A 14,809-nucleotide genomic window follows, 5' to 3' on the forward strand; every position below is an offset into this window, starting at 1 on the left:
TGCTCTCTAGGGTAGAACGAGAACGGGGAGCAGAGGGCAGCTCCACGGCTAGCCCTGAGAGAAGGGCCTTGGTGAACCTGGACGATAGTGCCATCCCTGTCCTGGGAGAGCCGGGCTGGGCCAGCCACCTTGTGAGGGCACCAGGGTGGGCAGGTGCGGACAGGAGTGGGGCAGGTGTGGGGCAGGTGTGGGAGGTGTGGTCCACTCTAGAAACCCTGTAAGTAGCAATGAACAGCCACAGCTCACCACTGCCCTCGCTGAAGACTGTTGTGGGACATGCTCGAGTTCTCCCCTGAGGCTTAAAGCCAAATGTGACAAGACAGGCCCCCCGTGGGGTCTGGTGAGTTCTCACCGGCCTTGTGACAGAACTCAGTGGAGGAGAAAGGCTGAGGGCTGAGTGGAGTCCTGGAGCAGCAGGAGGCTGAGGGGCCCCCAGAGGGTGGGAAGCAGTGGGGGGCAGAGGCTAACCCTGGGGGTTCCAGAGACCTGCTGGGTGTGCGGGGCCTCCCCAGGGCGGCAGCTGGCCCATGGCCATCTCCATCCCTCACTTCACCCGTGCTGATCAATGTGGCAATCGAGTTGCTTCTAGAGAGCAGTCCCCCAGTGCGGGAGGGGGGCAGATACTGCTTCTTGGGGTCCCCAGAGAGGGTGTCCACTGGGGGTACTGGGTAAGCCCTCACCCATGCTGTGGTGTGAACAGGTGTTCCATCTCCAACCCATCCCCTGCAGGAACCTGGGCACTGTGCACTTAGATTCTGAAGGAACCCGGGCCCTTGTCCTTGTGCGCAAGCGCAGTCAGACGGTCACAGCCCCCTGGGCCTCAGCCTTCTACCCCCGTCACATTTGCCATTGGCACCTACGCTATTACTCGCTTAAAAGGATGAAAAAGTGAACTGTGCATTCCCACTGTGGACAGAAAACAAGGAACTGACACACACAGACGGGGACGAGAAGGACAAGAAAACACAGGATGCCGCCTGGGCCGTCTGCTCTGCCGCAGGGAGCGGGGAGGCCTAGGCCCGCGCCAGGGCAGGGGGAGCCCAATGTGAGCAGCAGCCTGCAGAACTGGCGAGAGCTAGGGGGACAGTCCCCGGCCACATCCCCGAGCCACACTTGCACGTCTCTGCAAAGCCTGTGCTGCTCTGCTCCCGTCAAACACTGGCCAGGAGCTGAGTCTGAGGCTGGCATTTGCTCACTATGAACACAAGTCCCCTGTGACAACCGCAGGTCCTGTGCAGCGGCGGGGCCCCGTGTGCTGCTGCCCAAGGTTAGAGACAGCAAAGCTCCAGTTCCTTGTCCTGACCCCCAAGTGAGACCTCTGAGCTGACTCCAGGGTGGCCCCTGAGACCCCCACCACCAGCCATGTGGCCAATCTTCCTCTATCTGTCCTTGAGGCTGCTGGCATGGTTCCCACTTCCCAAGTGAGGCGCAGTCCTGCCTTGGCCAGCAGCCCACCCTGCACTGTAGCCAGAGGTTGTAGGCTGCTCTGGGGACCCCTTGCCCAAAGCGTGGGTGTCAAGCTTCCAGAGACCGAGTGGGGGAGTCCCAGGCCAGCACGCTGGGTGGAGCCACGTGAGCCCAGGGGATGGCCACCAGCACAGATGGCCACTGTGGCTCCGGAGCTGCCCTGGCATGATGGGGAAGATGCCTAGAAACCATCCTCGGCCTTGGCCTTGTCTGGGCAAAGTGGGATCCGTCTGAGGATGCTGGGCTGACAGGTGCTCTGTAAAGCGCCAGGTAAATGCTGAAGTTGACCAGCAGGCCAGGAACCCCTCAGCCCAAGGGCCCCTGGAACTGGTCCTGTTGCTGCTCTGGGACACTCTGGCCTCCCATGTTCCCTGCTGTCTTGGGCCACCAGACAGGACAGAGCTGGAAAAACCAAAGTCCCATTTCCCCCAAAATATTCTTTATTCTTGCATTACATTTGTGTTTCCAGTTGTGAATAAAAAATGCTTAGAAAGTGGTTACAAAACAGCGTGAACTGGACACGAGGCGTGGACTCGCCTTCTCCACGTGTGACGACACAGGGCCTGGCGTCGGGGTCGGGCGGGCCTGCGTGAGCTCAGTCGGGCTTCTCACTCTCAGAATCTAGAAAACAAAACCGCCACAGCTCATTACAGGCCCAGCTCGGCCACATGAGGCCCTGGAAGGCGGAACAGCATCATCAGAGGTCATCCTCCCTGAGAAGCCAGTGGCCCATGACCTCACACCATGTGGGGCCAACCCCAGGCGGCCCAGGGCCACATGGGGCCGCCCAGCACCTGCTTGTGCTGCATCCAGCTCCCCGGGTACAGCGAGAGAAGCTGCAGCCCTGAGGCACCCCGGGGCCAGCGCTCCGACAGGCAGATGGAGCCGTGGGGTCTGCACTGGTTCTGAGAGGGGCCCTCCCTCCGGCAGCTCTGCCACAAAGCCGACAGCCTCTCAGCGGGCAGGGGCAAGAGGCACAGCAAACCCCAGCCTGAGCACCTGTGGGGCGCGTGCAGGAGCCCAGACTAGGGAGCCGAACCCTTCGAGGGTGAGCTGGCTGCAGACAGGCCCAGTGCCATAGGGGTCCTCCCCATACACGCCTGTGCCCCAGCCGTCCCTGTGAACCCAGTGCTGATTCAGGAGAAGGTACTAAGGTGCCCACCTCCCCCAGCTCTGGCCGTGATGAGTGACCGCCAACCCGGCTTTGTCCAGTCAGCCCATGGGGACAGGTGAGATTCACGCCCTCCACGAGGCAGAGCCCACCCCAAGAACTACATGCAGTTCAGGTCTAGAGAGGTTAGAAGCCGAGCAGATGGGCCTGGAGGCCAGCAGAGCTGGGTCCTCAGGTCCCGGGCCACATGCAGAGAACGGGGATCCCTCCTAACACCCCGCTGTCGCCCCAAGCCGGCTTGGCAGCCGGCATTCAGTACGCAGGCGTCCTGGGCAAGGCGTCCACTGTAGTGGTGGAGCCGTGTGTAGAGCTGCACCTGGGAGTCTGGCTGGCTTGCTGTACGAGGGCGGGGGGAGGGGTAAGGAAGAGAGGTGGCGCCACACTGTTTTCAAGCAAAAATGTTTATTTTTCTCCTTCATAGATACAATCTCTTGGGGGTTCCGTGCCACTGACCATTCATGTACAAGGCCAGGACCCCAGATCTCACCTCTGCTGCGGCGGGCAGCGGGGGGTGGGGGAGCAAGAGAAGGCAGCCTCCGCCACGTTCGGGAATCAGGTGCACGAAATTCTCCCCCAAGGAAGCAAGGGCATGTTACAGAGAACAGAAATCTCTGACTACAGCATCGTGCCCGGCTGAGACCACGCATCACCTCGAAAACTCAATTCTAACTGAATTGATGGAATAATACACTTAAGATCATTTAGCCAGTTCTGGTGAGGGCCCAAAGTGGAGCACAACTGTCCGGCTCACAGCCAGGTGGCAGCCCTCAGACGAGGACTTGAGCTCCCAGGGCTGTGTGGCCCGGCTGGACGAGTCCCCTCACCCCCAGGGGCCCAATGCTGCCCCCCGGGCAGGGCGACCTGCATGCACAAGGCCAAGTGAGACGCAGGCCTCTGTGGGAGTGACAACAAAGGAGGGGCAGCTGGCGGGAGGGTCAGCAGAGCCCAGGACCAAGGGAGCCATGCGGTCTTGGCGGGGTGGGAGGCCTGCCTGTGCCCCACAGGCTTGGGGTCAACATGGTGTGGGAGTTCATTGAACACTTTCCAGCAGCTCAGCACAGCCCAACACAGCTGCTCACATTCCCTCCTGAGAGCCCTACGGCCGCCAGCGACACGCTGTCCTGGTCACCACACAGCCCTGGGTGACTGGGGGGCAGGACCCAGAGCCCTGCAGCCAGGGAAGGGGGGGGTGTCCATCTGCTCTCAGTGGCCAGAGAAGCCCAGGGAGACCTCATTTACAATGGAAACCTAAAGGTCAGGCTTTTGCCTTCGATTTATAAACGATTCGTATCTCTGACTTAAAATGGGTTGGGTATCACTGCACAAGCCAACTGTAAATATGATATATAACTTTTCCAACATGTGATTTTTTTTTTTAACATCTCCTTCCATCAGGGAACAGAAGCTGGAATTCAAGGCACTGTACTTCCACAGGGTGAGCACAACATTCTAACCATCGATTCAAGCACAGGAGGTGGGTGCGGAGGCTGCCAGTGTGGACCACGGGGACCTGGAGTCAGCTGCAGTGCAGGACGCAGGTACGGCTGCCAGCGCACCGGCCCCCACGCCAGGCACCCCCGGGCAGGCGGAGCAGAACCAGGAGGCCAAGCCACAACCCCGTCACTATGGACTGTTTGGCTTGGCACTCCGGCCGCAAGTGCTAAGACAGAGCTACGTGATGTGCAGTCTAGGGCCAGGCACGTTGACCACCGGTGGCCGCAGGAACACGGGCAGAGCAGGCACGCCCGCTGCCCCCGAGCCTAGGCCAGGGCTGAGGCTCTGGCCATCCACCCGGGCTGCCCAGGGCCCCCAGGACACCGGAGGAGGGAAGAGGATTCCGTACTGACCCAGGGGCTGTGTGCAGGGCGGGGCCGCGAGGCTGGGAAGGGCAGTACCTGGCATGGGCAGGACTGGGGTGGTTCCGGGAACGGCTGCGGTGCACAGAGGGCCGGGTGCTGGAGCCAGACACGGCATCCCCACTGCTGCTCGAGGGACGTTCATCTACAAGACAAGAATAGGAAGGCACAGGTGGCTGCCCACGGCCGGCCCCAGGGCTCCACAGATGCTGTATCCTCAGCAGAGTCAGTCCCAGACTTGCCGCGGCTCATGCCAGAGTGACGGCTTGGCACCAAAAAGCAGCCAGCGCCCTCCCGGTCTCCCTGGAGCTGCAGCCTGGCCGTCCAGGGCCCACAGCAGACCCCGGGGGGCTGGACCCCCATGGGCACAGCGAATAACCACACAAAGGGCCTGCTGTGGACCAGTCAGGGCCTGAATGGAAGGAGCAAGGCTCAGGAGCCCATGGCAGGGCAGGCCCTCCACCTCCATACCTCAGAGGGAGAAGCACACAAGGTGGGGTGAGAGAGCAGAGACAACTGGACAGACCAGCATGACCATGATACAGAGATGCAGGCCAGCAGCCTTCAACCCCTCAAGTGCAGGCAGATGTAGTGAAGCAGCCGCAAGAAGGGCGTAGCCAAGTAGGGTCGGCCCAGAAAGACAAGGCAGCTCTCCCTGTGGGTATCACGCCTCTTGCCCTAGGGACCCCGGGCAACCCTCTCCACAGAAGCAGGGAGTGCAGCTAGAGGAGGTCTCCCCACTGGTTGGGCCTCAATGGAACCTGCAGCCAAATCTCCGCTGCCACGGAATGCCAAACACCCTTCCCCATGGTCGCCCTGCTCCCTGGGCATCCTCCATGGGAGGTGCCAGCCCAGGTGGGAAAAGGAACAGACTGGAAAAGAAAGAGGAAAACCAGCCTCATATGCAGAGGACAAGATTGTGTTTGGAGAAAACCCTAGAGACAAGACTAACAGACTTCCAGAACCAGTGGCTGTAGCAGGATGGTAGGACACAGGTACAAGCCTGGCACTGCACCCTACAACTGGGAAGCCAAGGATACAGTTGTTTCCACATTCTGAAACTTCACTTACTTGGGGATACATTTAATAAAAGATGTGTAACACCTACAACACTTTGCTGAGGGAAAAAAAGACAATGAAACAGATGTCATGTTGACAGGAACACTTAGTTTTGCTAACGCATCAGATTTCACCCAGTTGACCAACGCAATATGATCCCAGGCAAAATCCCAGCAGGCTACTAAGTAGAAAGACACCGTTTCTAAAACGTACATGGAAATATTAAGGAACTAGAAAAATCAAATTCTTTATTTTATAAAAATTTTATTTATTATTTGAGAGAGAGAGAGAAAGAGAGACCAAGAGCATGAGAAAGGGGAGGGGCATAGGCAGAGGGAGAAGCAGACTCCCTGCTGAGCAGGGAGCCCGATGTGGGACTCCATCCCGGAACCTGGGATCATGACCTGAGCCGAAGGCAGATGCTTCACCGACTGAGCCCCCAGGCACCTCGAAAAATCAAATTCTTGGGAGGTTATACCCAACTTGGTACCAAACACACAGTAAAGCCGCAGGACTTAAGGGGATGTGGCACCATCATGGGATGAGAGAATGGCTCAATGTGACAAAACAGTTCAGAAGTGAACTGACACCTACGTGACCACCTGACCAATATCTGTGTGACTCAGCATGGAAAGGAAGGTGCTGTCACAACCAGATACGCATATAGGGGAAGGAAAACTACCTGAGCCCTCCAGCAAACCGTACAGGTAATTTGACGTAGCTTGCAGGCCTCGATGAAGCAGCTAAAATAATGACGGTTCTAGAAAAAACACAGGAATCTAAGAGAATATCTAGATTTGAAAGAGGCGAAGATCCCTAATATAGGACAAAGAAATCAAATCATTCTGTTTTGTTTCCCACTTTTTAAATGGTGAATGTGAAATGGCAGAGATTTTAATGAAATGAAAGACAAGCCATTGACGGATAGAATGTATCCAGAACATGTAAATATGGGAAAGGATCTATAATGGACTCCCACACATCGATAATCAAGAGATAATTCAACTTTTAAAAGGTTGAGATCCCCGATGAGACAGCACAGCCAATGGCTGAGCACACATAGTGCAAAAGCCACGGTCTGAAAAACCCCTGCGTTTACACAAAGACTGACTGCTAATCTCAGAGCAGGTGCTGCAGGGCCACGGAAGCTCGGAAACCTTCCCAAGAACGGATGAGCTTGTGGCTGCTATTCCCCCCTGGATACACAGACACCTCTGGGAACCAGGGCAATGGGGACACTCGCCCCATTTGCTGCCGACAGCATGCCCCCGCCTGCCTCCTCTGCAGATGCCCACCTCCACCCCAGCTTCTGCACCAGCCCTGAGCACTTCTGACCCCCCGCTCCAGCTCACCTGCGCAAAATGTGCTACCCACACACACTCCGCCCCCAGTTTTCCTGCAGACCTGCGCCCCCCACCCCGTACATGCTTGGCGGAACCCCTCTAAAGCAGCGCCACCAGCCCAGCAGTGTGCAAGCAGCACTGACAGGCCAACCTCACCACAAAGTGACGCCTGCCCTGGGACAGGGGACACAATCCACACACAGCAGTCCAGCTGCGGCCCCAGCACTGGGCTAGAAGCACACATCTGGTCTGGCTGGACTGTAACACCCCACTGACCTAAACAGACAGATCATCCAAACAGAAAGTCATAGGGAATCAGTGGCTTTGAATGATACACTGGACCAGATGGATGTGACAGACAGATTCAGACACTCCATCCCCAGACAGCAGCACACACATTCTTTTCAAGACACACGGAGCATTCTCCAGAAGAGATCACATATTAGGCCACACAACACGTCTCAACAAATTCAAAAAGACTCCAGTCACGCCATGCATCTTTCCAACCACAATGGTGTGAAAGTAGGAACCAACCAGAAGTAGAAAATCTAGAAAGAACACAAAGGTGTAGAGACAAAATAACATGCTACTAAACAATGAACGGGTCAACCAAGATATCAAAGAGGAAACCCAAAAGTACATGGAGACAAATGAAAATAAAAACACAAAGATCCAAGATCGTTGGGATGCGGCAAAAGTGTTCTAAGAGGGAAGTTGAGAGCAATACAGGCCTCCTGCAAGAAGCAAGAAAAACCTCAAATGACCTAACTTTACACCTAAAAGAGCTAGAAAAAGAGGAACAAACAAAACCCAAACCACTAGAAGGAAGGAAATAATAAAGATGGGAGCAGATATAAATGAAAACTAAAAAAAAAACAACAGAACTGATCAATAAAACCAGGAACTTGTTCCTTGAAAAGATCAACCAATTGATAAACCTTTAGCCCAACTGAGAGAGAGAGACAGAGAGACAGACAGAGAGAGAGGAGAGAGAGAGAGAAACTCAAAACCAGAATTGAAAGAGGAGGAACAACCAACACCAGGGAAACACAAAGGACCGTAAGTGAGTACTATGAAAGATTACATGCCAACACACTGGACGACCTAGAAGAAATGGATACATTCCTAGAAACATAAACAACCTCCCCAAACTGAATCAGGAAGAAATAAAAAATTTGGACAGACTGATCACCAACAATGAAACTGCATCACTAATCAAAAAACTCCCAACAAGCCAAAGTCCAGGACCAGGTGGCTTCACAGGTGAATGTTACAAACATTGAAAGAAGAGTTAATCCCTATTCTTCTCAAACTATTCCAAAAAATAGAAGAGGAAGGGAAACTTCCAAATTCATTCCATGAGGCCAGCATTACCCTGATCCCAAAGCCAGATAATGACACCACAAAGCTAGAGAACTATAGGCCGATATCTCTTAATAACACAGGTGCAAAGATCCTCAACAAATAGTAGCACAGCAAATCCAAGGAGACATTAGAAAAACAATTATTCACCACAATCAAGTGGGATTTATTCCTGGGTTGTAAGGGTGGTTCAGGAAATGGAAATCAATCAACGCGATGCATCACATCAACAAGAGAATGCATAAAAACCATATGATCATTTCAATAGATGGAGAAAAACCATTTGACAAAATCCAACATCCATTCATGAAAAAAACTTGACAAAGTGGGGTTAGGGCTAACATACCTTGAGATCATAAAGGCCACATAGGAAAAACCCACAGCAAACATCATATTTAATGGGGAAAAGCTGAGAGCTCTTCCCTAATATCAGGAACAAGACAAGGAGACCCACTCTCACCACTTTTATGCAACATAGTACTGGAAGTCCTAACCATAGCAGTCAGATAAGAAAAAAAAAAAAGAAAAGAAATATTTGAAGTACAGAAAGCATATGTGGATGGGGTATAGAAAACAAATATAAAATTTTCAACTAAAAGATTACAATAACTGGGGGCACCAGGGTGGCTCAAGCAGCCAACTTGATTTCAGCTCAGGTCGTTATCTCAGGGTTGTGAGATGGAGCCTGGTGTCAGGCTCCAAGCTCAGCAGGGAGTCTGCTTGAGATTCTCTTTCTCCCCCTCTCTCTTTCCCAAATAAATAAATCTTAAAAAGCACAGGAACTAGAGTTTAAAACTCAATTGACAGGGTTAATAGCAGCACAGACACTGGGAATAATTTAGTGAACTAAACAATCTGAAGAAAATATCCAGAATAAGGTATCAAGAGAGAAAAAATGAGAAAACATTTAAGAGAGCAAGGATAGAGTAAAAGATCTTATATATGGACTGGAGTCTCAGGAGGAAAATAGGGGGAGGAGAGGAGGTCAGCAGTATGGGACAAGGTAATGGCAGAAAAACATACAAATTTGATCAAAAAAATGAAACCACAGAGTTAAGGAGCCCTATGAAGTCTAAGTGGAATAAAAATGTATATTCTTAGGCATCTCATAATAAATCTTCCAAAAACAAAACTATTAGAAGCCAGAAGAAAAAGAATTATCTTTCAAAGGAACAACACGCTGGCAGTTCACTTACAAGAAGGGAAGCCAAATAACAGAATGAAAATGCCACAGTGCTTAAAGAAAATTGTCACTAACCTAGAATTCTATACCCATTAAAAATATCCTTCAAGAATGACAATAAAAGGGATCCCTGGGTGGCGCAGCGGTTTGGTGCCTGCCTTTGGCCCAGGGCGCGATCCTGGAGACCTGGGATCGAATCCCATGTCGGGCTCCCGGTGCATGGAGCCTGCTTCTCCCTCTGCCTATGTCTCTGCCTCTCTCTCTCTCTCTCTCTCTCTGTGACTATCATAAATAAAAAAGAATGACAATAAAATAAAGATACTTTTATGGGGCACTTGTGTGGATCAGCTGGTTGAGCATCTGACTCTTGGTTTCTGCTTGGGTCGTGATCTCAGGGCCATGGGATTGAACCCCATGTAAGGCTCCTTGCTCAGTGGGGCGTCTGTTGGGGATTCTCTATCCCTCTGCCCCTTCCCTCCTCATGTATGTGTTTGCTCGCTCTCTCATATAAATCAATAAATAATTCTTCCTTTTTTGAAAACACATTTTTAGACAAAAACTGAGACATAAGTCACTGGTACACATACATTAAAGGAAATTCTGGAGGAAAATGCTCTTAGAGGGAAGATTAGAAGAAGAAATGAAAAAGCACAATTAATAAATATGCAGATATCGGTGAATATTGATCGATGAAAAAGACATTGTGAGACTGAAACTCAACCTGGAATCGAAAAAAATAAATGTTAGGAAGGGAGCAAAAGTGATGAAAGTGTTTTATGGTCTTTCCATTGTCTAGGAAATGGGTAAAAGAAAATTAGACTGTGATAATTTAAGGATGTATGCTATCGTATTTGGAATAATCATTTAAATGAACATTAAAAGAAAGTAAAATTTTCAGGCTAATAGTGGGAGGGAAAAAAGAATAAGAAAATATATCTAACAAATTTGAAAGAACACAGGAGAGAAAAAGGAACACAGAACAAATAGGACAAACAGAAAATATATACTAAGATAATGGATTTAAGCTAAAATATAGAGTTGGCTCTGAGCAACATGGGTTTGAACTGTACAGGTCTACCTGTAGGTAGATTTTTTTATAGTGCATTATTGTAAAGGTATTTTCTCTTACTTTTTTCTTAATAATATTTTTTCTCTAGCTTAATTTACTGTAAGAGTACAGTATATAACAACATAAAATATTTCTTAAAAAATATTTCTTAATAAACTGTTCATGTTATTGGTAAGGCTATCAGCAGCTAAGTTTTGGGGGAGTCAAGTTATATGTGGATTTTTTTAAAGATTGTTTATTTACTTATTCATGAGAGACACACAGAGAGAGGCAGAGACACAGGCAGAGGGAGAAGCAGGCTCCTTGTGGGGAGCCTGATAAGAGACTCGATCCCTGGACCTGGAATCATGTCCTGAGCCAAAGGCAGATGCTCAATCAGTGAGCCACCCAGACATCCCATGTACTTTTGGTTCGAATTCCTTTTTCCCTATATAATTTAAAGGGTAAATGCATCATACAATAATAATAATTATGTTCATGGGCACAGAGCATATAAAAATTCAGTCAGTGAGGGGAAAATTACAAAGGGGGGGAGAGATGGAGATGTACAGGAGCAAAGTGTTTATATACTATTGAAACAAAGCTGGTATTCAAACTAGGTCATTATAAGTTTAAGATGTTAACTGTAATCCCCCAGGGAATCAATTAGAAAAAAACTAAAATATATAACAAAGTAAAGAAGGGAATACAAATTACAGAATACAAAATAACAACTAAAATTTAAAAAGGCAATAACTAGAGGAATTGAGAAATAAAAACCTATAAGACAGAAAACAAATAATTAAAAGTCATAATTCCTTTTACTTTATTATTTTAAATGCAAATGTATTAAACTTTCCAATTAATAAGCAGAGATTAACAGAATGGGTAAATAGGCATGGTCAATCTATACGCTGCTCCCAGAGACTCACTTTATTTTTATTATTTTTGCAATTTTTCTTTCCTATTTTTTTTAAAGAGAGAGAAGCATGAGCAGAGAGGAGGGGCAGAGAGAGAGAGAGGAAGAAGCAGACTCTCCACTGAGCAGGGTGCCTGAGGTGGGCTTGATCCCAGGACCCCGGGATCATGACCTGAGCCAAAGGCAGACACTTCACTGTCTGAGCCACCCAGGCACCCACCCCAGAGACACACTTTAGATGCAAAGACACAAAGAAGTTGCAAGTAAAAAGATGGAAAAAGAGAGCTGAAGTGGCTCTTTTATTACCAGACAATACTGATTTTAAGTCAAAAAGATTATGAGGCAAAGAACAACACCATATATTGATATAAGGTTTGATCCACTGAGGTACAACAATTACATATGCACTTAAAAACAAAGCCCCAAATTATATGATGTAAACATTGAACTGAAGGGAGAAACAGACAGTTCTAAAATAACCATTATAAACTTGAATTTTAATAAAGGTTAGAACAATGAGACTGATCAATAAGGAGAGGACCTGAAAAGCAACATATACCAATCAGCCCAAATAAAACTCTACCCAACAAGAGCAGGATGCACTTTTTAAAAAAAAATATTGTACTTATTTGTTCATGTGACACACAGAAAGAGAGAGGCAGAGACCTAGGCAGAGGCAAAGGCGGAGGGAGAAGCAAGCAGGCTCCATGCAGGGAGCCTGATGTAAGATTCGATCCTGGTACTCCAGGATCATGCCCTGAGCTGAAGGCAGACGCGCTTAACCGCTGAGCCACCCAGGCGTCTCAGGATACACTTTCTTTTCAAGTGCATATGGAACCTCTCCAGAATAGGCCGTATATTAGGCCACAAAACAAGTCCTAATAAATAAAACAAATATAAACATAATACGAACCTGAACATTTTAAAATTCTACAAAGTCTCTTTTCTAACACAATGAATGAAATTAGAAATCAATAACAACAAAAATACTAGAGGGGTACCCGGGTGGGTCAGTGGTTGAGTGTCTGCTTCTCCCTCTGCCTGTATCTCTGCCTCCCTCTCTGTGTCTCTCATGAATAAAGAAAATCTTTTAAAAAAATACTAGAAAACTGGCATATATGCAGAAACAAACTAAGCACATACTCAAACAATCCAAGGGGTCAAAGAAATAATCACAAGACAAATTAGAAAATAACTTCTGAGACAAATGGGAAGGAAACACAAAACATAAACGTTTACGAAATAAAGCAAAAGAAGTTCTCAGAAGGAAATTTATAGCTGTAAATGCCTACAAGATCTTAAATCAATAACCTAACTGTACACCATAATAAAGATAAATGAAGTAGAGAATAGGAAGTCATAAAGAAAAAAATAAAGGAAAGTTAAAAATGAAACCAAAAGTCGATTCTTTGGAAAAAAATCAGCAAATTGGCAAAGCTTTAGCTACCAAACTAGATAATTTAAATGAAATAGAAAAATCCCTAGAAACAGAAAAACTACCAAGGCTGACTCAAGAGGAAATAGAGAATCAGAATAGACCTATAACAAGTAGTGAGATGAATCAGTAATCAAAAACCTCTCAACAAAGAGAAGCCAGACTTTTAAAGAAGAATTAACACCAATCTTTCTCAAACCCTGCCAGGAGTTGAAGACAGGAATAATTCCTAGCCCATTCTTTGTGGCCAGCATTAACCTGCTACCAAGGCCAGATAAATACATCACAAGGAAATTACAGACTGATACCCTAATGAATATTTATGCAAAAATCCTCAATAAAACATTAGCAAACTGAATTCGTAAGAGTATGTACACCATAACCAGGTGGGATTTATCCCAGGAATTAATGCAAGGGTGGTTTAACATGAAAATCAATTAACATAATACACCATTAACAAGATAAAGGATAAAGAAACCTACAATCATCTCATTTAATGCAGAAAAAAGTACTTAATAAAATCCAACTCTCTTTCATAACAAAAGCACTCAACAAACTACAAACGGAATTCCCTCAATATTATAAAGACCATATGTGAAAACCCACAGCTAACATTATATACTCAACAGTGAAAGTCTGAAAGCTTTTCCTCCAAGGTCAGGAACAAGAAAAGCATACCTGTTGCTGCCACTTCTGTTCAATATAATATTAGAAGTCCTAGCCAGAGAAATGAGGCAATGGAAGAAAGGTATCCATATTGGAAAGGAAGGAGTAAAATGGTTCCTTTGTTGTCAGAGACAACAAAATCTTACATGTAGATGACCCTAAAGAAAACACACACAACTCCTCCATGAATTCAGCGAGTTGCAGGATACAAAATCAGCTACATTTCCATACGCTAACAATGAACAATCTGAAAGGAAATTAGAGCAGTTATATTTACAATAGCAGAAAAATATTTAGGAATATTTTTATATATAAATATATATATATATTTTTATATATATATAAAAATATAAATATATATATATATATAAATATAAATAAAATATTTAGGAATAACTTCAAGGAATTGAATGACTTACACACTGAAAGCCACACACCACCACCAAAGGAAATGAAAGAAGACATAAATAAATGGAACAACACCCCATGCTCATGGACTGAAAGACTTACATTGTAACTGTCAAAACTTCCCAAAGTGATCTACAGATTCATTGCAATCACTCTTAAATTCCCAATGGCATTTTTTTCAAGAAGTAGAAAAACCCATCCTAAAATTAATATGAATTCTCAAGGGACCCCCCCCCCAATAACCAAAACAATCTTGAAAAATTAAAACAAAGTTGGAGGACTCATACTTCCTGATTTCAAAACTTACTACAAAGATATGAAAATCAAAATGATGTGATACTGGAAAAAGAACAAACATATATACCAAGAAACAGAACAGAGAACCAACCAAAGGTTGCAATAGACCTTTGCAAATATGGTCAATTCATAGTCCCCAAGAGCACCAAGTCCATTCCATGGGGAAAGGGGAGTCTTTTCAACAAATGGTGCTGGGAAAACTCGTTATCCACATGCAAAAGCATGAAACTATACCCTTACTTCACACCATATACAGAAATTAAACTGGATAAAAGGCCTAAACATAAAAGCTAAAATTATTAAATCTTAGAAAGAAACAGGGAGAAAGTTTCACAACACTGGAGTTGGCAATAATTTCTTGGCTATGACATCAAAGACACTGTCCACAAAAGAAAAATAGATAAATTGGTCTTCACGAAAATTAAAAAACTTTTGTGCATGAAAAGACATTGTCCAGGGGCACCTGGGTGGCTCAGTCAGTTTAGCATCTGCCTTCCCCTTAGGTCATGATCCTGGGGTCCTGAGATCAAGCCCCACGTCAGGTGCCCTGATCAGTGAGATTCTGCTTCTCCCTCTCCCTCTGGCCCTCCCCTCC

At 47.2% G+C, this 14,809-nt stretch overlaps 1 protein-coding gene across 1 annotated transcript in view; it reads right to left on the minus strand.

Annotated features, from left to right (window-relative positions):
* Positions 1–1,884: 1,884 nt before the first annotated feature.
* Positions 1,885–14,809, minus strand: part of WNK2 (WNK lysine deficient protein kinase 2) — a 100,449-nt gene continuing 87,524 nt past the window's right edge. The window contains 2 exon segments of the mRNA XM_077910941.1: positions 1,885–2,088; positions 4,534–4,639. Coding sequence (XP_077767067.1) covers positions 2,063–2,088; positions 4,534–4,639 — 132 coding nt within the window. The 3' untranslated portion in view covers positions 1,885–2,062.

The sequence above is a fragment of the Canis aureus genome, chromosome 1 (assembly GCF_053574225.1).
Source record: "Canis aureus isolate CA01 chromosome 1, VMU_Caureus_v.1.0, whole genome shotgun sequence".
NCBI lineage: Eukaryota > Metazoa > Chordata > Mammalia > Carnivora > Canidae > Canis > Canis aureus.